This window comes from Panicum hallii, chromosome 8 (genome assembly GCF_002211085.1).
Source record: "Panicum hallii strain FIL2 chromosome 8, PHallii_v3.1, whole genome shotgun sequence".
Taxonomy (NCBI): domain Eukaryota; kingdom Viridiplantae; phylum Streptophyta; class Magnoliopsida; order Poales; family Poaceae; genus Panicum; species Panicum hallii.
Genome location: NC_038049.1, coordinates 37,260,626 through 37,283,890, shown reverse-complemented (window position 1 = coordinate 37,283,890; position 23,265 = coordinate 37,260,626). Strand labels below are relative to the sequence as shown.

The following is a 23,265-nucleotide window of genomic DNA, read 5'->3' as shown; positions in this document are numbered from 1 at the left end:
ACTTAAATACTTCCAAGGTTAGTGGCAAGTGATTCACTATGAGACCTTTACAAAGATTCCCTAACTTATGACAATCCGCTAACGGTTCAAATCAAAGCGGTCACAACCCTGTCTAATAAGGTAATACCTTAGCCAAGGACCACATATATCAATATGCCTCAAGAGGACCGAGCTATACCCCGACGATGCCACCCCTCTTGCCCTTTCGGTAAGATTATCATAAGCTAGTGTTTTTAATTAATTAGCCAAGACCAGAGCCATATAGTATTGTGGTTGCACGTTTTTCCTAGATGGTTCTCCATATTCCGATTAAACATATGATCTTGTGATTAACAACACCAAGAGCATGAACATGGATAAAACAGGTGTAACATCATCATTGTTCTCATCATGATTTTATATTAATCCCAAACTAGAACCAGTTATAGCAACTAAGCAATAGCTACCCAACATAAAGGTAAAAATCCAGGTTAACAAGGAATGATCATAAAGACTAGGCATATCCTTAATTAGGATCCATCAAAATTAAGAAACATGCATGAATAAAGAAAAATAATTGTATTTAATGTGATTATTAGGATAAAAGAATGATCAAGGAAACACTTGCCTTTCTTACAGAGAATAGCTGCTCAGAGTCTTCAACTCTTATTCTTGAAACTCTAAATCTTCAAAACTCTTGGATCATGCTCCTTCTAGCGTCACGCAAGCATCAGGCTCAAACATACAAGCAAGCAAATAAGGTGAAGGCGGCATCAAGGTGAAGCTCCGTAGTGAAGGCGGCATGAAGGTGATCGGGGGACTTCGCGTCAGCTTTAGTGGCCGAGCCTTTGTGGCAAGTTTAGGGGAGTCCTGGAAGAGACTTGGAGACTGGAAAGCAATATTCTTTGTGAGTGCTTTAACAATATGGATTAGAAGTGGCTTAGTGCTTAATGATAAATCCTTACGTCAAGACATTGCTTCCTCTTATCCCCTCCTTTACGTTTTCGTATTTCATACTTGCAACTTGTGTGCCTTTACTTTCTTAGGGTTTCATACTAGATGAACTATAGTTACACATCTAGATAGCTTGTTCTAGATTAAGTTTTGTGCAAATTAGTTTTAACCATAGGTTAAGGTTTTTAATTTGCCTGATTCACCCCCTCTCCCTCTTAGGTTATGAGCACCGATACCATTCAGTTGGTCATTTAAGAAAAAATGTCATGACAATATCAGGAAGATCGGAGAGTGGCCGGTCAACAAAAAAAGAAAAATAGTTAATAAAATGGGTAATTAACTAAAAGAATGTTAAGAGCAATCTTTAGATAACACTGATGGACTTTGGTTTTCAAAATTGAACGCACTTTGTCCTTCCATCACACTCAGCATGGCACTTCCCAAACCTAATAAATAAGGTGGCTGTTACAATGGGAAGAATTTCCTATTTTCCAGATGCATCACATCAACCCCAACTATTTCCTCGTATACTGGATGAAACATGCAAAGCAAATTTCTTACGGATCATTGTACAACTGGAATCTGCCATACCTGCGCCGATTTGCAAGTGACGCGACACTTTGTAATTGTTGAGATAAAAGTTTGCATTCAATATAAAAATTTCCAAAAGAAAAACATTCAATTGTTTATTGGTAGCATTACAATTAAGGATGCAATAGGTATCCAATGGTATTTTTAGGTTAGCTAATTAATTAAGATGGCATACCACTCTAGTTCGTTTCTCCTCTAAAATTATTTACGCAGAATACCATTCTAATTTATTTTATCAACATTTTAGGTCGATCCAAAGATCCAAAATATATATAACTTGCATCCCTAATTACAATTCAGCCAAATAAACACACGGGCTTTTGGTGTCGATAAAGAGGTATCAACCTGATCATACACTCGAAGCAGCCGAGCAGGCGATGGTGGACGACACGGGCGCGAAGCTGATCTGTGCGGTTGATCAGTAGGAGAACCTAACAGTGTCGCCGAGGGAGTTTCCTCCATCGAGGGCGCATAGCTCGTTGCCGTCGGGCTGGAGGATTCCAGCCGGGTAGAGGCGCACGGAGGAGTTGAACCCTTTGCACCCCAGCTTCACATTGCTCTGCGTCCAGACGCACCTGTTCTCCACAGTCACCGCGATCAGGCCTTGACAGTCTGTGTGATGGCTACGTCCGAGAGCTTGCATGGCTCATGAGAATTTCCTGCACACACAGATGAAAGAGGCCAGTGAGAAGGAGAGGATGGGATATTTGTAAGATTTTTAGATTTTTTTGCAGATTAGTAAAGATAAGGATCCTGCAGGTTGCTCGGAAGGCTAACCTCCAATGCTAAGGCAGTAAAGGAACAAGAACGCGAAGATCTTCAGTGTGGCTGCCATTTCGGTTTTCTCTTTGGCAATATTAGTATCTCACAGTATTTGTGTTCACAAACTGGGCACTACTCTGTGCTATTGGTGAACATTTCGTTGTTTTGTCTCCAATTTATAGGCTGACGCTAGGTACGTCATATTCTGTATTTTTAGCAGGGTTACTACTGCCAAGTTTCAACTCATATATTAGGCACCCATTCGTTGCGGTTGGGCTGTATAGAAAGCATCGACTTATCCATAATCCAGAGTAATTCACGCAGAGAACGTGTTCTGTTCATTTAGAAAAATTTAAAATGCTTTGGCTCAGAAAAAAAGTAGAGCCACATTGTTTCTGATACTGAGAGAGTATCCCTGGTAGCAATTCTAGAAAAAAACTGACATTTAGAAAAAAAACTAAAAATATGACGGAACGCCCAGGATGCTTCTTATCGCTTCTGCTTGACGCAGGCCCTGTTGAACGAGCTGACAGAGCCTCGGCGTCGAACGCCTTGGTACAACTCAGGTCAGCAACTCGCGACCGGTGATGTTGAACACAGGTCGTCGCGCACTTGGTTGCAATCACTCAGCAATCTAATGGCGACGTTGCCAGGCTGCCAGCACAATTTGCTAATAAGGAATGGTGACAAACCAGCATGGGACGGCCACAGGGTTCCATTGCAGGCCTTTCAGCAGCGACTTGGATTGGTCTTTGGGTCTGGTGGCATCTCGCCCTCAGATTGGTCGTAACGTGTGGTCTTCAGGGCACGTAACCTCGTCCTACATACTATCATGCATGTTATTAGTATAATCCGGTTGAGGACCATGGTTTACGAATGCACCGTATCTCTGTTTTTATCTGTTAAGATGATGTGTATTTTGGTTGGCACACTGGCAAGCAGCTGGCAGGCCTGGCATGGGCACGTACTGTCGCCTCCCAAAATCTTGCCTATGTCACCAAGGAAGCATGGCATGGAGGAGAAAATTTGGGCATGCATGTATGAGTATATATGCTGAAAAGTAAAGAATTTACGTTGGAAGACACAAAATTTATGTAGTCCCAATACTCAACAGTAGCGATTGGATTTTGTAGCCTTTTCCTTGGATTTGATCTCCCGGCTTTCGTGAGCCGTGGCCATGCTTGGGTTTGCCCGTCATCAGATTTTTTGGAAACATAGGCATCTCCGTCTGTTGTCTTTCTTCTTGCTCTTCCAAACGTGAAGTACCCGGGATCCCATTGTTCTGTCGGCCGGCACCTGGTGTCACTACTCACTAGCGCAGCCGCAGCACCATTGAAAACGAGAGTCGAGGAGGGGATTGATCAGAGAGGCCATGCGCCGCTATCAGTGTCTCGAGCCATCCGCGAGCTCAACTCCGGCGATATTGGCGGCGTCCTCTACAGAACGTTGATGTAGTAACACCAAGTTGTGTTACTATAGATATAGATCAATAGAAGTGTTACTAGATCTCGTAACAACACATTCTGTTAGTGTTCCTATTTTTAATGTACTACAGTCTAATCAATTGGAACACAAGATATATGTTCTTTTACATTTAAAAAAGTGTTACTGCTCTGTAACACAATTATTGATCTATTGTTGGAATATTTATGTAGTGTTACAATGATTGCTTTTTGTAACACAATTTCTTGGTTCTAGTAACATTTTCACTTTGTGGTAAAGCACATAGTTTAGAACAAAGAAATATATTGTTTGCAAAACATGTCTTACCTACCGTAACACATTCAAAATTTTAAATAATATCTATTTTACACTTGCATTCTGCATATAATGTTGACACCGAATTTTCAGAGTAAACATGTCATATTGCAGAATCACACAAACAATAAATTTCAATAATCATAGCAAGGTACATTGATTGTAGGAAGGTTTCAAATGCTATACAAGTTCACAACATGTGGTAGCATATATACATAGCACTATGATTCTAGAGAACAAATGTACATAACAGTGAACAATCCATACTATTGGAAAAGAAAATGTAAATATAAACATGTAGTATTGTTGAACTTCTTTGCTTCATTATCCATCCTTGTATGTAGCCATGTAGGGATATAAGAATTCAGCCATTGATAATTTCATCTGTGTAGAGAAGACAATTTGTAATATTACATATTATAATATCCATATATGCCACACTAAAAAAATCATAAAGCTATCTGTAATATAGAGGAATCAAAGGCCAAATAATTGGTACTACTTTAGCATGGGCATCACCAATAATGTTGTGCACAGTATGGGTTCTATTTTAAGATAAGTGCCGAAATGATATCTTTTGTAAATTTATCATATTATCGCTGCCAAAAAAAGTAAAGACAAAAGATGTGAGCTTGCTTAGTTATCACTTGGCAATGTCTAAAGAAGCATGGCTAGAGCATCGAGGTACATTCTACATGCAACCCAATAACTGCAGGCTCCTTGAAGTTGTGCACAGATTGAGAAAAGCGATACGCACATGGATCACGTATCAGACCTTGCACTTGGAGATGGTTCGTGGGCAAACTAAATTAGCTCGGATATCATTATATCATATACTCAAACTTAATTTTCTTAATTAGATTAACTATTTTCACAAACTTCTACTAATGTAAATTCTTATTTAGTACAAAAGTGAAACAAGAGGCGTCAGCTTGGCAGTCTAGCTAATTTGCGGTGCTGGCACATTGATCTTCCGTAGTTACGTTCCTACCTTATCGAGATATTAATTAGTCGTCAGCAAATTAAAATGTGATGATTGATGTGACTACTCAGAAAGGGTGGAAGATTAATTATCTTCGAGGTAACTGACAAGAGATAATGCAATCAAATAAAAAAACAGTCCGTCCACATTATGTCTTAATCTGAAACTCAGAAACGGTAAAAACAAGAAAAGAATAGATATACTACTACAAAACATAGATATTGTAACACACTCTTATAACATATTTATGGATGTGTTACAGGGAAGTTTGATAGTAACATAAAGCTATGTGTTACAAATGAAGGTTGTAACACAAAGCACTTGTTTTGGAAAAATATATTACAGACCATAGTTATAGTAACACAAAATTAATGTGAAAGTTATAAAAATAGTACTATGTTGTAATACATAACTGACACACATAAAACGTGTTACAAATAGATATCATAAAATAATATAAAATAATAGTACTACTAAAGTTCAAGAAGTATGTTGTAGGCAATAGTAGAATATTTTTCATTGCTCCATCTAGTCATTATAGGTACGGTTAACGGTAGGTCGGCAGACCCAACCAAAATATCGAGTGACGACTCGTGCTAACTACTGGGTCTCATAGTAAAATAAGGTTCTAAGTTTATTCAAATGAAAGCATTGAGAGATAGGATATGCCCTCGCTCGGCTCTTTGTGGGTCCGCCTATGCCTCGAGGCCCGACAGCCCGACATGAGGGCCGAGTTTGTGGCCCAGCCCAAGAACAGTACGACCTGATGGTCATCGTGCCCGGGCCCGCACGCCCAGGTATGGTGTGCCGTGCTTGGGCCACCAGTGCAGCACGGCGGGCGGCACGGCACAACCTAATAATTAAGGTCAGCCCATTAACGGCCCGCATACTATTTCCATTCCACCGGCTCACCAAACATCATTACCATATAAAATCTGCCCCTCAAAACCCTAGCTACCTAGCGCCCCTCATTTTTTTCTCCTACCATCATCTTCTTCGACTCCCCTTCGATGGCTCGCGGGCATCGGTGGTAGGCGCAGGTGGGGGGGGGGGGTTGGCAGCAAGGTGTAGCGGTCTGGACAGTGGCGGCCAGCACGGTAGCCGACGGGCGGCGTCGATAGGCGAGGCGGCCGGCGGGTGAGCGCACAGGCAGCGGCCGGCACGGACACCTGCATGGGCACCACAAAATCCACATGTCAAAACGGGCCAGCACGACACGAAATAGGCCTGTCGTGCCGTGCTTGGGCTGAAGGTCCAGCCCGTGGGCGGGCACGGCACAACCCGACGGCACCGCTGACCATCTATAATACCATGTAAACCAAATTTACATGTATTGAGGGTCTATCATTAGTTGCCAAAAAAAGGCCACACGCCATGTTACAAACTGCCCCCAACCAGAGAGAGATCCCGTCCAAGACCAACAATCAAGGCCTATCATCAGTTGCGAAACAATAGGCCACGCACACGCCCTGTTACAAACCGCCCCCAATGTGAGAGATCCCGTCCAAGGCCAACAAACAGGAAGGAGAAGACAATCCAGTTGCACGCTAGATTTAGATCTTTTTGGCAAGGCCTGACGATTCCTTCAGTTCCTGTGTCCATCATGCGGGGATTATCAAGAAGGTTGCTCACAGTAGGGCTTTAGCGGAGCGGCGGCTGTTGTTGCTGGGTTTATGAAATTCGATGGTGCGGTGGCTTGCGGAAACATGCTTGGCGAAGGCGGTCATCCAGAGCGGAGCGTGCAGGTTCGACATTCTTTTTCTTAGTCTAGATGGATCCATGTAGATGTAGATCCCACCTGATCAGATATCTTTTTTTTTCTATCAAAGATGGAAACTGTGATCTAGATCCCTCCATTTTTGTTTTGTTTCTTTTGTTCTTGCAGATTAACCGAAGTGATCGATTTTGGCAGAACCGAAGTACCGTTGAGTCGAGTTAGGTAAAACTGATCGATCCTTCTATATCACTACTACACAAAAGACCTTTAGTAACACCAATACGTGTTACCATAGACGAAGAAAAATGTTAATGAGACTATTAGTAACACAATTGATAAGTGTTCTTATCTTCAGTGTTACTGCTGTAAGTTCTATTGTAGCACAATATATGTGTTCTTATTTATAGTAAAATGTGTTACTACCAAGTTGTAGTAACACATTTATTGTGTTCTTCTATATAAGTAAATATGTTACAACCATTCCGTAACACATGTGAATGTGTTCCCGTGAGTGAGAAGATGTGTTACTTATCATATGCCCTAGTAACACTTTTTTGGCTGTAGCAACATGGACCATATTAAGCTAGTAACAATTTTTCTGTAAGAACGGAATTACACTAGCTACTAGTAACACAATCTTAATCTATAGTAACATAATAGTTGTAACTGCCAATAAATTTCAATAAATATAATCATTACAAAAATAATTGCTTATATTAAAGAATAAGATTGGGAGAACAAAACATCCCATGTCACATAATAACAAAATTCAAATAATGAGCAAAAATAGCTCTATCTACACTGAATTGTATCAATAAATATGACTGATTCACAGCACTTCATAATTCATAATAACTCAATCCATATAGAAATATATTTCTCGTATAGCTGTACATTTCAATAGCACCAAAATCTGAAATATATATAACTATTTCTGTCTATTCCTTGATTACATTTGCTTTTGGATCCCCTCGTAAGAATATTGGCATTGTGCCACCTGCAGGTAAGGGAAAGGAATCCATTATGAGCTCACAGAAAGCATGATACATTTTTGCATATATGAAGAACTGAAGAAAACTGCTCTCTATACATTGGGTTAAATTAGAGAAAATAAAGTCCTAAGAAGATAATATAAAGTAAAAAGAAGTATAGACTTCAGAGCTTGCAGTAATTTAGCATTGCTCTAGTGACTCCGAACTAATTTAGATGAATGCCCAAAACCAACTACTTTGAGTTTATTCTAGACCATGCTAGTGTATTTCAAGGCACAATGCAAGTAGCTGCGTTGTGTCATGACTGGTTTCCACGAACTATAACTGGAGGCTGGATCAGAGCTGAGGAGTTGCATTGGCTTCTTTTAGCTCGAATACTAAGTGCTCAGAAGCAGTTAGCTGATGCTGAAACAATTGTTGATGCTACTCTAGATCAGACTGGCAGATGGATTCAAGGAGATCTCTTGTGAACCAAAGCCAGAATTCAGGCTCCACAGGGGCAATTCGGAGATGCAGTTGAAACTAGGTGAGACATACACCCAACTTCTTATCATTCAACTTAGAACGAAAAGTTTAGCTGCTGGGATTTACGCCGCAAAGGTACTTTGAAAATTCTATTTTTGAAACATGGCAGCTGTAATTGCACATTATTGCTAATAGCCTAATTAACCACATAAAGTCAGATTATAGCAAAAGGTGAAACTTTTTATATATTTCTTTTATAGTGATAAAATAGTGGATTATCAAAGTCCCAGGAATGAGTTTCAGGAGATCATAGCAATACCAACTGTTGGAAAAGGTTTGTTTACCAATTCAATCTATATAGTTCCAATAAGTTTATATAGTTCCAATATATTTCTATGTAGCAATAAGAAAGAAGATGCTTTTCAACTTTTGTGTAGGAACAGTGCTTACTGTGATATACAGGTAGACTGGTACAGAGTGTTGGTGTATCTTCAGCGAAATGCTTTCACATACAAGATATCAGACTACACTCTTCGTTTATTGAGAAATTTAAAAGATAAAACATGTTCTGGGCTTTTCTTGCATATCAATAATAGATTATATATTAATGATGGTTTCATGGTTTATCTATTTCCTGACATCTTCTGTAAAAATAATCTGAACGTACTTAACCTTGTGACTTGACATGATGTACCAAATAGTTCCGACTCCACATTGCACATAATCTATCACAAATAGAAATCTATACATACTATTGTGACAATACTGTATAGATTAATGTGGCAATATTTGTCTCTATTCAGCACAAATCAAATGGCAGATATTTGTCTCTGTTCAGCACTAATCAGATGGTATGACAGCAGCTGAAATTAAATCATGTCACTATATATCTTCTGTTCTGGTTTTGCCCAAGTCTGAAGGACAATTGCTGGTATGCGTTGCTTCAGATTCCAACGCCAAACCCTCGGATCCCAATTCCAACGCCAAACCACACCCCAACCCTACAGGAGTAAGAAGCAGTTACCTTGTCCGAGTGGTTAGCGGATGGGCGTCGGAGGCGTTGACGGAGCGTCGCGGACGTCGCTACAGCGGCGGCGTGGGGGACTCACCGGGTGATTCGTGGTCGGTGCGGCGTGACGGCGCGGCGGGATGGAGGCGCCGCAGCGCGCGTCGGGCCGACGGATCAATGGCGAGACGACCCAGTGGGGCGGCGGCAGTCGCGGCACGCGCGTCGCGGACGGCGGCCCCGCGGCAGGGCGGCGCGATGGGGTGGTAGAGTGGTGGGAGTCGCGGCGTCCGGGGCGGCGCGGTGGGGCGGCGGAGTGGCGTCGGGGTCTGTCAGGGCTGGGTTGTGGGTTTGGCCGTTTAGGGGCGTGGGGGAAGGTAGAGATCGGACTGGGAGATCGGAAGCGGGGATGTCGATATTTTTTTCCAATTGACCTGACGAATAACCGACATGTGATAAAATCTAACCATTTCGTTCAAAGAAAAAGTCTGGGCAGCAAAACTTTCCAGGCGCTCTCTATTGATGTGATATAAGCAGCTCATAAATAAATTTTCCTATACTTTAAAGAATTTATTTGCCACAAGTGTAGTTTAAAGTTGAAGTAATAATTCCAATAAAAGATCACAATATATTTAAATTTTTAAAAAGTATATAATTGCCAAAAAATTACGATGAAACCTTTTTACTTGAACCAACACGTGGAATCAACGTCATATCAAATTGACATGAAAAATTAAAGTTAACTACTAATCATCTTAAATCATGCTAGAAAATAGCCTAATATAAGAGGAGATAAGGAAGAAGTTATTGCTAGGTTGTTTTCTGCCTCCTTCATTTGGCTAATTTCAGCCGATTCTCGAGGGGAAAGGAATATGGTTGAAATCCACTCGATGAAAGATTGAATATTTTATTTGATTTTTCGTTTGAAATAACTGCTGAAGTGACACTTTTAGTTTTGAAATTTGCGATATAGATCGTTAAATTGTACGAAAACTTTTGGGTGTCTTTGAACACATGGAAAATTGAATAAAAATAAGTGCCTTCATGATTATTATGATAAAATGATTCCCCTTACATACTTCTAATTTTTAGTCATTTGCAAATTAATCTAAATTCGAGAAATAATTTAGAAAAATATGACACTAGAATAGTTATTGACAATTTTTGATTGGTCTTAGCGACGAGCTGCTTATTTTCATAAGTAAATTATCACGGCCTCTGAAACTTGTCATAAAAGGGAATGATCTTATCATGTCTTGATTGATTAAGGTCATATTTCTTATAGTGTGATATCAGCATTTCAATGATCATAAATATATGGCTTTTATGATTGAAGCATCAATTTTCAATCACCACATCATATTCTTTTTAACAATTAAGCTGTAACATTATTTTGTGTTACTTTAGGATATGTATTTGTGTCATGTTTACACCTTTCAAATTATATGCTACAACATACTAACATCATTGTAGCACTTTTGTTGTAACATTAATTTTGTGTTACTGTAGTAATTGTTTGTAACATATAATTAAAAATCAAGCGTATGTGTTAAAGCCTTCATCTGTAACATATGGTTTTGTGTTCCAATAAAATTTCTTTGTAACACATTGATAAATATGTTACAAGAGTGTGTTACAATTACTATATTATGTTTTGTAGTAGTGCTCGCTAATTTTGACCTATCAAGCTAGTGCTCGATCGAATGTCATAGTGATCAACATGGAATATGTTTCATAAATATAAATAATTGCACATACAAACCTAAATCATATAGAAATAAAATATACATATACATATATCATTACAGTACATCATTAAAAGTATTGCTTGAATACATATTCTTTTCCTAGTTTCCAACGCTACTTGAGGCGGCAAGGTGCTGTGGTTCACCCACTCACAAACACTAATGCATTTAGGGTCCGTTGCTAATTCGTGGTCTTTACTGAAAAATATGCCCATTGGGTGGATTACTTCATGCATACCAAAACGGCATAAATCGGCTATTACTTCTAAGAGTTGCTTCTCATGGAGTTGCCCCATGTTCCTTCTTGGATGTATCTGCAATTCATGAATCCACGAAAAGATTAAGCAATGTTAGATAGAGCCCTTACACATATACATCTATCCCAAATAAAGAGAAATCCCTTACACGTTCAGAATCAGTTGTGTATCTCCCTTACGCCCGCATATGCTCGCACATGTAATACCCGCAGTACCCAGAATTTACAGGTTGCTTGTGGCATGGGAAGTTTATGCTTAAAGTTATTTCTTTATTTTTTTGATGGGATGAGCACATCCTTTCTGATGTAGTACCCGTAAGCCCTGTTTTAAAATATTTTAAAATGAAAGAAATGAGAAGTTAGTTTATAAATATCTACTTTCATGGAAAAATTAGCATGATGTACGTATGGAAGATAAGAAATTCGCAAACATTTGCAGGATGAATAAGAATTCCGTGTATCTCTTCTTTGGCCAATCCAAGGAGTCCAATATGAGGACTCTTCCTTTCTTTGACTGTATCACAAAAGCAATCCAGTGACATCTATAAAAATATTATATATAATTGTCAACCATGGATCGAAGCAAGCGTATATCGTCACAAAAGATTGAGATTAGACTTACCTGACGTGGTATGGCACATATATGGTATCGGCCTCGTCTTGCCATTTTTTCATCATAACTAGGGATGGCAACGGGTAATATCCTTGCGGATATTAACTTTGTATATCCGTATCCGTGTACTAAAATCCGTACCCGCACCCACGCCCGCAACCCGCCACGGGCACAAAACGATGTCTGTATCTGCTATCCGCGGATATCCGCGTACCCGCGGGCACGCCCGTGTACTGGCGGGAATGGGGACGGCGCGGGCGGGGATGGGGAGTTGGGGACGGCCGGCGGGGGCGGGGTTGGGGAGTTGGGGATGGATGGCCGCGCCGGGGATGGGGATGGCGGCAGCGGGAATGGGGAAGGCGGCGGCGGGGATGGGGAAGGGCGGGCGGCCGACGGCGAGGCGGATGGGGACGGGCGGGCTGCCGGCGGCGGGGCGGATGGGGATGGGCAGGCGGCCGGCGGCGGGGATGGGGGCGGGCGGGCGGCTGGGAATTGGGAGGTCGGGGAGACAGGGTGGCGGCTGGGAATTGGGAGGTCGGGGAGACGGGGTGGCGGATGGAAACCCTAAAATTGTGTATATATATAACCACTCGGGCCCACATGTCAGCGGGTCTGGTGGGTTTGCGGGTTCGGGTATTAATTTTTCAAACCCGTTAGAAAATATCCATTGGGTTTAGATCCCGCGTCCGTACCCGCGGGCACAAATCCAAACCCGTACCCGCGCCCACCGGGTTTAGTATCCGCAGGTACGTGGATATTTCGTACCTGTTGCCATCCTTAATCATAACCCCTGTGTAGACCAACAACCTTTTTCATAGCATCTCTGTGATATGACTTTCGTTTCTCTTTCTTCTCCTCGGGCGTTTCACACCCAGCTAGCATATCACCATCGTCCTTCCACTTGCTTGGCCCGATGTACCTGGTCTTGCAAATGGCTGTAGGATCAAGATACCTCATCTTGTTTTGTAAGTTAATGGCATCATTTGTTTGCATCCTGTAGAATTGAATGTATGTCAATTAATTAGATATGCATATATAGTAATTAAGGCCATAGCATACAAGATATTAGTATTGATGAGGCACTTACATGCACTAGAGTCCAACCATTTTGATGTCTAGTTCACTGAGGCGGAAAATGTCGTGGATGTCTTCAAAATCGAACATGGCATCCATGATGTCATTACCTTGAAATCCGAATACTTGCGGATAGTATAGAGCGCATAGGGTACAGAGCCCAAGTCTACATGCCCTCATTTACCAATTATGCATCCTCTGCATTTCAGTTGGAACATCTGTGACAGCCCACTCTGGTAGAAATCGTTTACCGTAATCAAATTTTTTAGGACAATCCGGTAAATCTAGAAGGTACTCAAATTTTTTAGGACAATCCGGTAAATCTGGAAGTTAATCGACCCCAACATCCAGTTTGAAGTCCATGTCAGTGTGAGGCACGGAACGGCCCGTTCGTCCGCTGGCACCAGAATTAGCATCATCCTTCGACTTAGATTTTGACTTGTCCTTTTGGTTTGCGGCATGCCATAAATCTACAATCTCTTTCCCTTTCGGATTGTTCACGTAAGCCCGTATCACTCGCGGAACAGGCAACTGCGGAGCCATCGGCGGAGCCTTTGATGGAGCCGCTGGCGGAGGCGGTGGAGTATGCTCTCATGATCGGGCAACCTGAGCCGGCGATGATAGCGTGGTCGGTGGTGATGGCTCCCGTTATCGGGCAACCTGAGCCGGTGGAGATAGCAGGGGTGGTCGTGATGACTCTTGTATAAAACCATCAACGATATTGATACCCTCCTTCTATAGAGTTTCCATCTCTTGCATCAGAGGCTCAAGAAAAACATCAGTATCAATGTCAGGATGCTTGGAGCCTTGTATAAGGATCGATAGCAAAAGATACTTTCTCTTCAGGCACAACCATGTAGGTAGGTTGTTCATCGTTAAGATCACTTGCCATATGTTGTGAGTGCTAGTTCTATCACTGAACGGATTCATTCCATCCGTACTCAACGCAAACTGAATATTCCTCGGGTCCTTTCCAAATTTCAAATAATACCGCTCATCGAACTTCTTCCATTGACGAGCATCAGCTGGATGTCGGAGCTTTTCGTCGCCCTTCTTGCGCTTATCCAAATCCTACTACCGCATCAGTTTAGCATCCTTTGGGTTGGAGAAGAAACGTCTTAGACGGTCGGCAACTGGGAGGTACCACATAATCATAGCAGGAATTCTACTCTGTTTCTCATAAATACCTAAAGTAGTGTCTGCTGGTCCAACAGAGGCGATACTATTCCTTGCACCCTTCCTCTTCCTTTTAATCCCATCACAGGGACCTTCAATTTCGCCACCACAATAACCGGTATTATTTTTGTATTGACTTGACTTACAAACAAGGCATTTGTCCTAGTCTTTGAAAGTATCCCCATGGTACAGAATACAATGATTTGGACATGCATGAATTCTTTCCATACCCATCTTGAACGGACTAACAAGGTTCTTTGCTCGAGGTGTTGGCGGGCACTTTATTTGGCTTTGGAAGCAAGCAAGCCAACAAATGCAGGAGATAATTGAAACTACTATCTGACCAGCTGTGCTTAGCCTTTAGAGTCAACAGCTCAAGTATGAAGCGAAGCACGGTCCAGTATTTTGGACATCCCTTTGATCGCTCGTATATATTTTTCTCCGCTGATTTTTTCACCGTCTCGAAGTTTGCTAACCCCTTTGCAGTACCTACCAATAGCTCTGTTTTGGTGTGATATAACAACTGGCAAAGAAAATCACCATTATCAAATTCGTCATCACTACCACCATCGATAGGCCCCTCGCCGACCCATCACCATCATCATTGCCGATATCCGTACAAAATTCATCATACGCATCAAACAATCTATCAAACTTGACGTCCTCTATCATTTCATTGAGTGTATTCTTCGTCAGAGAGGTACTACTTTCTCGCCATGATACGTCCAGATCATGTAATCCTCAACAAAAGCACCCACCAACACATGCAATCTGATTGTAGTTGTGTCGGTGAATACTCTCATATACTTGCATGTTTTGCATGGGCAAGGTATCCTCTTTGTCTTCTCATTTCTTGCATATTTTTTCGCAGCTTGAATTACTTTATTAAGTTCTCCATGGAAATAGATATCGATCCTTCATGCTTTGTACATCCATGTCCTATCCATCTCTGAACATCAACAAATAATTTAAATGGATTAAAACAAGCTCTTCAATACTTTAGAAAATGTATACCTTTATATACGCCTAGATATGCATGTGTGCAAATATAAAAAAATATTCGAATCTTCTTCAATCTTCTCCATAGATCTAGGAAATTGATTATTTAGAAATGAGGCTTAAACATAAAGACTAAGTCAAAATGATTACATAATATAGTTCTTCTAGTAAAATAGCATAACTTCATCCAAAAGTTTGAGTCAAATAGATCCCCAAATGACCATAAATATATACTTTTATATATGCGTAGATATTGGAAAAAGTTAATTTAACATGTAAAAACTAAAAAAATAATATCTAACCTATTATTGAATAACTAAATTTTATTAAAAAACTATCATGCATGTGTGTAAATATAGAAAAAATAAATCTTTTTCTCTCTCCTCCATGGATCTAGGAATTTGTTTACTTGGAAATAAGATTAAAACAAAGAGATTGAGCCAAAATGAATACATAATCTTGTTCTCCTACTAAAATAATATAACTTCATCAAAAACTTGAGTCAAATGGAGCCTCAAATGATAAATCTACACCATGGAGATCTAGATCTAGCTAGGGGCAAAGAAAGCACCATTTGAGCCTTAAAACTAATAAAAAAGCTTAGAAAAGATATGAGATTAGCATCAACTTACCTCCTATGGCCTCCAACTTGAAAGAAATCAAGTTTATAACCTTTCCTTCTCTTTTTTCTTTTTTTTTTATTTTCGGGCAGCACCTCCCCCGAACAAGCAATGAGTTGTCGGGAAGAGAAAGAAGGGGGCACCTAGATTTTTTTGACTATTTTCAGGGGCGGATGATGGCGTCACCCGTATCTGAAAATGCATTTGTAGGGACGGGTAACGCCATCACCCGCCCCTAAAAATAGCTCCCATTTTCAAGGGCGGGTGATGGCGTCACCCGCACCTACAAATGTATTTTCCCCATTTTCAGGGACGGACGATGGCGTCACCTGCTCCTCAAATGCATTTCCAGAGACGAGTCGGTTGCTACAGTATCCCCACTCCCTTTGTAGGAGCGGGGTACTTTTGACCCGCCCGTGGAAAAAGAAGAGGGTGTTGCTGCAAATTATTTTTGCAGTAGCGAGTATGTCTTACCTACATCTCCATATGCTTAACATATAGCAACTCCGTTCTATTATTTATTCATTTATGCAATATATACGCAAGATACCCCAGTAATGACAATTTTCCATCGATTATATTATATTACCAGATATCGACGAATGCAAGCTTCCAAATAAATGCTTTGGTTACTGTATAAATTTACCTGGCAAGTATTCGTGCGACTGCCCTGAGGGAAGCATCGGCGACCCTTCCACTCCACATGGTTGCGTGAAACCACGCTATCCAAAAACAGGTAACAATTCGTGGTAGAACTTTTTTTTTTTGCATGAGTGGTACCTGCAGACGGCACTGGTCAAAATAAAAACCACAACCAGCACGGAACACAGGAACAACCATACCACCAGCTGCCAAGTTTCGCGAGTTCAGCCGGCACTGTGATGGGGGCAACTATGTGGGACAGAACATCGTACCACTAACAAGGAAGACACTTGTACACCGCCCGTATCACCGTCTTTAGGTTGTTTGTGGAGGAAGAGGGTTAGAGGAGAGAGATATGCTTATTCCGCGCACTGTGCATGAGGATGTTTGCCTGTGGTAACATTGCCAACAAGCCAGGCAAGGTTGCTGCCCAAAGCCTTCCGATCCCACCACTGACCCCCATAGATTGGGTCGGCGTAAGGCTCGTCACCACCAAAGGCCTACACAAATGCATGCACTTCAAAGTCTCCAACACCGCTGCCTTGTGTGCACATGCATGCGACCTCCATTGTAAGCTTGTTGCACCGGCATTACTCCACCAGCAACCTCAGCCGGTGGTCATCTTTACATACCCACAACCACGTCTCGCGCGTGGCCCTAGCAATCATGATGGAGCTATCATTTTAGAGATAGGGTATTCCCACAACCTAAGAAAAGAAATCTCTAATAATAAGAAAAGTCTTCAGCCCAGGAAAAGGAAACAAAATCCAGTGTATAGTTGAAACACGAAGTGCATCAGCTGCTAGCTCATACTTGGTGCTGCCCGCTGGATGTTGATTCCCTTGGCTCTTGTGGCCGTCAGCTTGTCCAGGTGGCACAGTGCCATGGCCCACATGGTGGCTCATCGGACACTCATTGCGCTTGCTCACACCTCGCTTCCATGTGAACAACGTAGGATGTTTGTTTTTTTTGCAATTTAGGGAGAAAGCGGATGCAGAGCCTATGCCCGCAAATGCGATGATGTGATACATCGATGTGAGGCGGCGGCGGACAGAGCCTTGTTGTGTTGATGCGGTCAGACGGACGATGCTGCCATTAGATGGAGTTCGGCCAAGCGCTGCCAGGACTGCTGGCTACTGAGGACGAAGGATGTTGGGATGAGAAATAATTGAACAAACACAGATGTGGTCCATCTATAACAATATATAAGTACATACTTATCATATACTTGATGTTTGGCAAATGATTAGGATATTCGTAGGAATACCGGGGCATCCATACTGGCTCCGCCCCTACCTGGCAAGCACCGCGGTCGAGCTCGCTGCCCCTTTGTGTGTGGTCATGGACCTCTCACCTAGCATGGCATGTCTATCCCACCTAACCGACACCGGCATGCGCTAGAAGCCAGGAGGCCTCGGCTAGGCTGCCTTCGAGTGAGTGTGCTCTGATCTCCCCAACATTGTTTAATTAGGTCGGCCTACCTATGCTGCTTCAGAAGCTTCAATGACACACCATGGGAGAAAACTGATAGTCTGCTAGAATAACGCTTTCTGTGGGATGGGAGGACTAATTACATTTTATTTTGATCATAAATATGCTTTGGACACGGAAAAAGTCTCAAAAGAATCCTCCAAACTGTAGTTGAATAAAGATGATCTGGTGACACAAAATGGATTGCTATTACTAAGAAAAATATTTTCAGCCACATCCTGTATTAGGGAATACTTTATGTGCTTATCATTTATGCTTCTAAAGTTGACAATTTTGTGTATCACTCGCAGGGCTAATCATTGGTCTTGGAGTTGGAAGTGGAGTGATGATTCTCTTTCTAGTCCTAAGTACCTCATTTCTGATTCATAGAATCATGACACGAAAGAAAAGGATGAGACAAAGATTCTTCAAGCAAAATCATGGTCATTTGCTACTAAAATTGGTATCTCAAAGGGCAGATATAAGTGAGAGAATGATCCTTACTTTGGAAGAGCTGGAGAAAGCCACCAACAACTTTGACAAAATTCGTGAGCTAGGGGGCGGAGGGCATGGTACAGTCTACAAGGGAATGTTATCAAGTCTTCATGTTGTGGCAATTAAGAAGGCAAAGATAGTAATAAAAAGAGAAATTGACGAGTTCATAAACGAGGTTGTTATACTTTCTCAGAAAAACCATAGAAATATTGTCAAACTTCACGGGTGCCGCCTTGAGATAGAAGTTCCTCTTCTTGTTTATGAGTTCATTTCCAATGGAACCCTTTACAATCATCTTCATGTCGAAGCTTTAGTGTCATTATCATGGAAAGATAGAGTGAGGATTGCAGTAGTTGAAACTGCTAGGGCTCTCGCATATCTGCACTCACTTGTTTCAGTGCCAATAATCCATAAGGATGTCAAGTCTCCTAATATACTTCTTGATGATATTTTCACAGTCAAATTGTCGGACTTTGGAGCTTCAAGATATGTTCCGATTGAGGTAACTGGGTTGGATACAACTGTGCAAGGAACATTTGGGTACTTGGACCCTATGTACCATAGTACGGGACATCTTATAGAGTGATGTCTATAGTTTTGGTGTAGTTCTTATTAAGTTGCTCACCAGAAAGAAGCCGGTTTCTTATAGATCACCTGAAGGATATGGTCTTTTAAATCATTTTTCCACTGTACTGTCAGAAGGTAACTTATTTCACATATTGGATCCACAAGTTCTCTGGGAGGGAGGCGGGGAAGTTGTCGATATCTCTTTGTTAGCAGCAACGTGTGTGAAGTTTGCAAGCAATGATCGGCCGACAATGAGAGTAGTGGAAATGACCCTTGAAAGCATTCATGCAGCAATAGAGTACGCCTCAAGTGACATGACAGACGAATCCATGGATTGCATTAGAGATGAAGTGATGAATGACATGAGTATTGGAAGAACAAATGAGGACACTACAAACCAGGATTATTAATCCCTACTTCCCTAGAGCTTGGAGGAAGAACAATTGATGTGAGTAATGATGCAACCACATAACCAATATACCTCTGACTTCTTTATAATCGGGACGGTGCTCCCTTGAAGCAAGGCATCTGCATCCTGTAATGTTGAAAAATTATGACAAGATATTCATGATATATTCTTCAGATCATCCACGTTGATTGGGCCCTGACTGGTCCGTCGCAATTAGGCCTCAAGGAGCTGATGAATTGGTGCCCCCAACAACCCACAAAAAAAGCGATCTCACAAGCTACTACGTTGGCCAAAAATGTCTTGCACTCATGCATATCATTGATGTCACGCCTTGAAATCCTAAATACCATTCTGTAGCTTCTTTAAGAAAACTTCCAGTGTTAGAGATCCATATATTGAAATAGATAAATGGCTAAAATAAGGTGTGAGATACATACCTGATCCCCAAGCCAAACATTACATACATACATGATCTTGTAAAATTAGACTATATGAAATATTGAGTCATGGTTTTTACTAATTGTTGGATTAGTTATACGAAAATGTTAAAATATGCATTACGTGGGGGGCAACCTGCGTGATGTGGTGGAGCAAGATGTACACAAATATGCATTCCCATGAAACACCCCATCCAAAATATGGATATAGTTCGAAGATTGTGGAGTCAAGTGTAAAAGCTTGTGGAATGAGGTCTACAGTGGGAGGTTGGTGGGCTATAACAGTCAGGCTAGATGTCCTAGTGGGTTTTAAAGTTGCAACTCTTAACCAGCTATCGAAAGCTATATAGGAGCTCCGGCCCCTGCCGCACTCAACTACTCCAGGGACCTATACAACTTCGGCAGCTTCTTTCTTACTTTAACTTCCTGTGTGCTGAGATTCATGCTGTAGGAGAGGATATGGTTGGATTGGCACCCATACAGTTCAGCAAAAGAGATGATAGGAGGTAGATGTATAGTACAACAGAGGATCTGTATTAGATGGTTGGATTTGCATCTAATCATAGCTGTTTGTCACCTGAAAGAAATATTATTTTAGGTGACTGTAAGCTAGCACCTCCTCTCTTTCCACAGAACACACGCTCAATCACCCCTATATACGAATGCATGGACACACCCCCTAGCATATACTAGAGGATGGCCTGGTAAGACTGATAAAATTTAGCATAGACATCTTACTCTCTTCGGTCCAAAATGTAGGTTGTTTTGGCAAATTTAAGTGCATAGCTTTGCTATGCACCTAGATAATCATTGTGTCTAGATACATAGCAAAAGTTATGTATCTAGATTTACTAAAATGATATATAATTTGGAACGGAGGAAGTACTAATAACTTGACATATGCCACTGGAACTGTAGCATTTTGTACCGGACGACAACTTTGTATCTTAATATTTATTCTTTTACTAAAATATTACAGCAAAGTTTCCCACGGCCAAAGCCACTATATATAGATAGATCATTGTAATGTATGAGCAGAAATCAATAAACAAAAATGGATGCTATATCATCCAAAAAGAATCTGTCATATATATATATATATATGAATATGAATCCCTTTATGTTTACAGTTTCCTTGTATATTATACAATCACATTCTACCATATATATAACATTTCCTTGTATATATAAATCAATCCTAGCTGGTGTCGACCTGACATCGTGATTTGCAAAGTTAGCGAGCGTGCGTGCGTCCTCATGTACGGATCCGACTGCCATGTGATGGCCGCCGCCGCGCCGAATGGCTCCAAGGCGGTGACCCTCCTGCTCCGCCTGTGCACGTTCGGGCTGGCGCTCGCCTCGGCGGTCGTCATGGCCACCGCGAGCGACTGCACCATCTACGGCGTCGACGGCGTCGCCGCCACCACTGTCGCCTTCAAGAACTACCCGCCCTTCGTGTACGTATGCGTCAACACCATGGCTGGCCTGGATCTCATGCCGTCGTCCTAACCTACGGATGGGTGCAGTTACCTGGTTGCGTGCAACATCACCGCGGCGATCCTGGAGATGGCGGCGATCTACCTGCAGCTCGTCAAGGACGGCGAGGAGGCGGAGGCGCCCGTGCTTCCCCGGGTCGTCCCGGTCGTCCTCGACGTTGCCGTGCAGGTGCTCCTCTACTCGTCGACGGGCGCGGTGTTCGCGGCGGTGACGGCGTACGGCGCGCAGATCAGGGCCTGCGCCGGCGCCGCCGGGCACTTCTGCGAGCAGGTGCGCAGGGCAAAGCTCGTCGATTTGGGCGCCAGCTTAGCCGCCGGCCTCGCGGCCATCGCGAAGGACATCGCGCTTCCGTTCTCCGTGTGGCCCATCTCGTCAGACTGAGATTTCCCGGTGCATGTTTTGGGCGGCTCCAGTTATGGTTCTATGCATAGACAGTCTCCCATTGCAAATATCCTTTTATTTAGGTTTTGCCAATTTTAATGCAAATCATTCTCTGACTTCTAGAAGATTTGTTTCCATAATTTGTTTACTTTTGTCGTACCTAAACATAATTTACTTATAACTCGCCCAAGTAAATGATTCCCAGTGTTCTATAAATAAATAAATAAATAAATAAATAAGATGTGATCTGAATATAAGGTTATTATCTTGGGCGCAAATTTAATACAACGTTTTTATTTGGTCACTGAATTGAACAAGACTTACATATATAGGCATTTGTAAGAGCATCTTCAAGAGACTCTTTACATCTTTAGCATTTGAGATTTTGGTAAAAATTACCCTCCAATAGTCTCTTCAATTGGATATCTAAATATAGACCTCCTCTATTCCGGATTTCTCGCTAGGTAAAGATGGAGAGCGAATTGCTCTCTAGGCTACGCACAAGATATAGAAAAGTTATTGAAGAGTACAAAGATATAAAAAATAATTTTTACTCAAATGACTCTCTAAATGATGATTTAGAGAGTAAATTTTAGAAAGACTCCTGGAGATGCTCTAAGCTACTTAATATGTTTGCATAATTTATAGAGCATCCCAAGCATAATAAAAGGGATTCCTTACCGCTGTAATCAGATTGCCTTAAAATTGTGAACCAAACAATATACCATAACAGCGTCTACCCAGGAGGAGTATTTATAGCCTGGAGAGGAGATGTGAATCGGCTATTGGAAGAGGAAGACAAAGCGCCACGCTAAAAGAATTGATGAAATCAGAGGGGTCAACACGAGAATCCAGGACTCAACGGTGTAATTTGAAAAGAGCTATCGGTGCGGTGGAGATCGAGGTGTTGTTTGAGTCGGCTCTTGGCAAAGAACTATCATGACTCAGGGAATATCGAAACAAATTATTTTTTTCAAAACTTGGGGGTATGTGTTGATGTCAAAATTTTGCAGAAATATTTATAGAAAGAGAAGAGCCGATTAGGAAGTTTCTTTTTGGAAAAGGCCGTTTTGTATCATCAGGTCAAGGCTACTAGGGATTAGTGTTTAGGCGATATGGCGATGGTCAAAGGCAATACGGTCTCGGTCAGAGGTACAGGTCAAGGCTACTAGGGATTAGTGTTTAGACGATATGGCGATGGTCAAAGGCAATAGGGTCTCAGCCAGAGGTACGGCTGGAAACAGTTCGGATTGGATTTGGAGATAACATCAGCAGAAAATTTAGGAGTCCGATCTCTTTTGGGAAGATTTTGTAAATATAGTAGATTTAGTTGCTTCTTTTAGGGCAAGTTTGTTAAGTCATGATAAGTTAGGAGTCTTAACCTCAGGCTATAAATAGTGGACCTTAGGGTTTTGAAAAAGGGAGAATCATCCATCAATACAACTTTTCTCGGCACTTCGCCAAAACTCTAGGAGTAGGAGTAGAGTACTTTATCAACGAATTCTTCAACAAGTAGGGTTGGATCGAATCAATCTCTGGCTTGTTGGTAAGTTCGTGTTTATCAGATTTTGTAGGCTTTAGCTATCGGCGTATCGCTGTAGTTTTGTCTAGTTCAATCTACAAGTTATCAATTTCTATCAACTTCTTGTAAGGCTGCATTGTGACATCCCGAAAATCT

At 41.7% G+C, this 23,265-nt stretch overlaps 1 protein-coding gene, 1 long non-coding RNA gene and 1 pseudogene across 2 annotated transcripts; 2 read left to right on the top strand and 1 right to left on the bottom strand.

The window, feature by feature from the left end:
• Positions 1-7,540: 7,540 nt before the first annotated feature.
• LOC112902960 lies at positions 7,541-9,590 on the bottom strand. Its single transcript, XR_003230698.1, has 2 exons — positions 9,225-9,590; positions 7,541-7,740 (listed from the first exon to the last, which is right to left on the bottom strand). It is a non-coding gene; the product is annotated as an uncharacterized LOC112902960 (long non-coding RNA).
• Positions 9,591-12,062: 2,472 nt separating this feature from the next.
• On the top strand, positions 12,063-19,273 carry LOC112903764 (annotated as a pseudogene).
• Positions 19,274-20,966: 1,693 nt separating this feature from the next.
• LOC112902011 (CASP-like protein 1U2) lies at positions 20,967-21,587 on the top strand. The gene is made up of 2 exons (XM_025970901.1): positions 20,967-21,166; positions 21,236-21,587. The coding sequence occupies exons 1-2, from the start codon at positions 20,967-20,969 to the stop codon at positions 21,585-21,587; spliced, it is 552 nt and encodes a 183-aa protein (XP_025826686.1).
• Positions 21,588-23,265: the final 1,678 nt, after the last annotated feature.

What these genes read in the sequence shown, in the direction of transcription:
- LOC112902011 (XM_025970901.1), top strand. Translation starts at nt 20,967, where the DNA reads ATGTACGGATCCGACTGCCATGTGATGGCCGCCGCCGCGCCGAATGGC. An exon ending in AAGAACTACCCGCCCTTCGT is followed by an intron (nt 21,167 to 21,235) that starts GTACGTATGCGT and finishes GGATGGGTGCAG; the next exon opens with TTACCTGGTTGCGTGCAACA.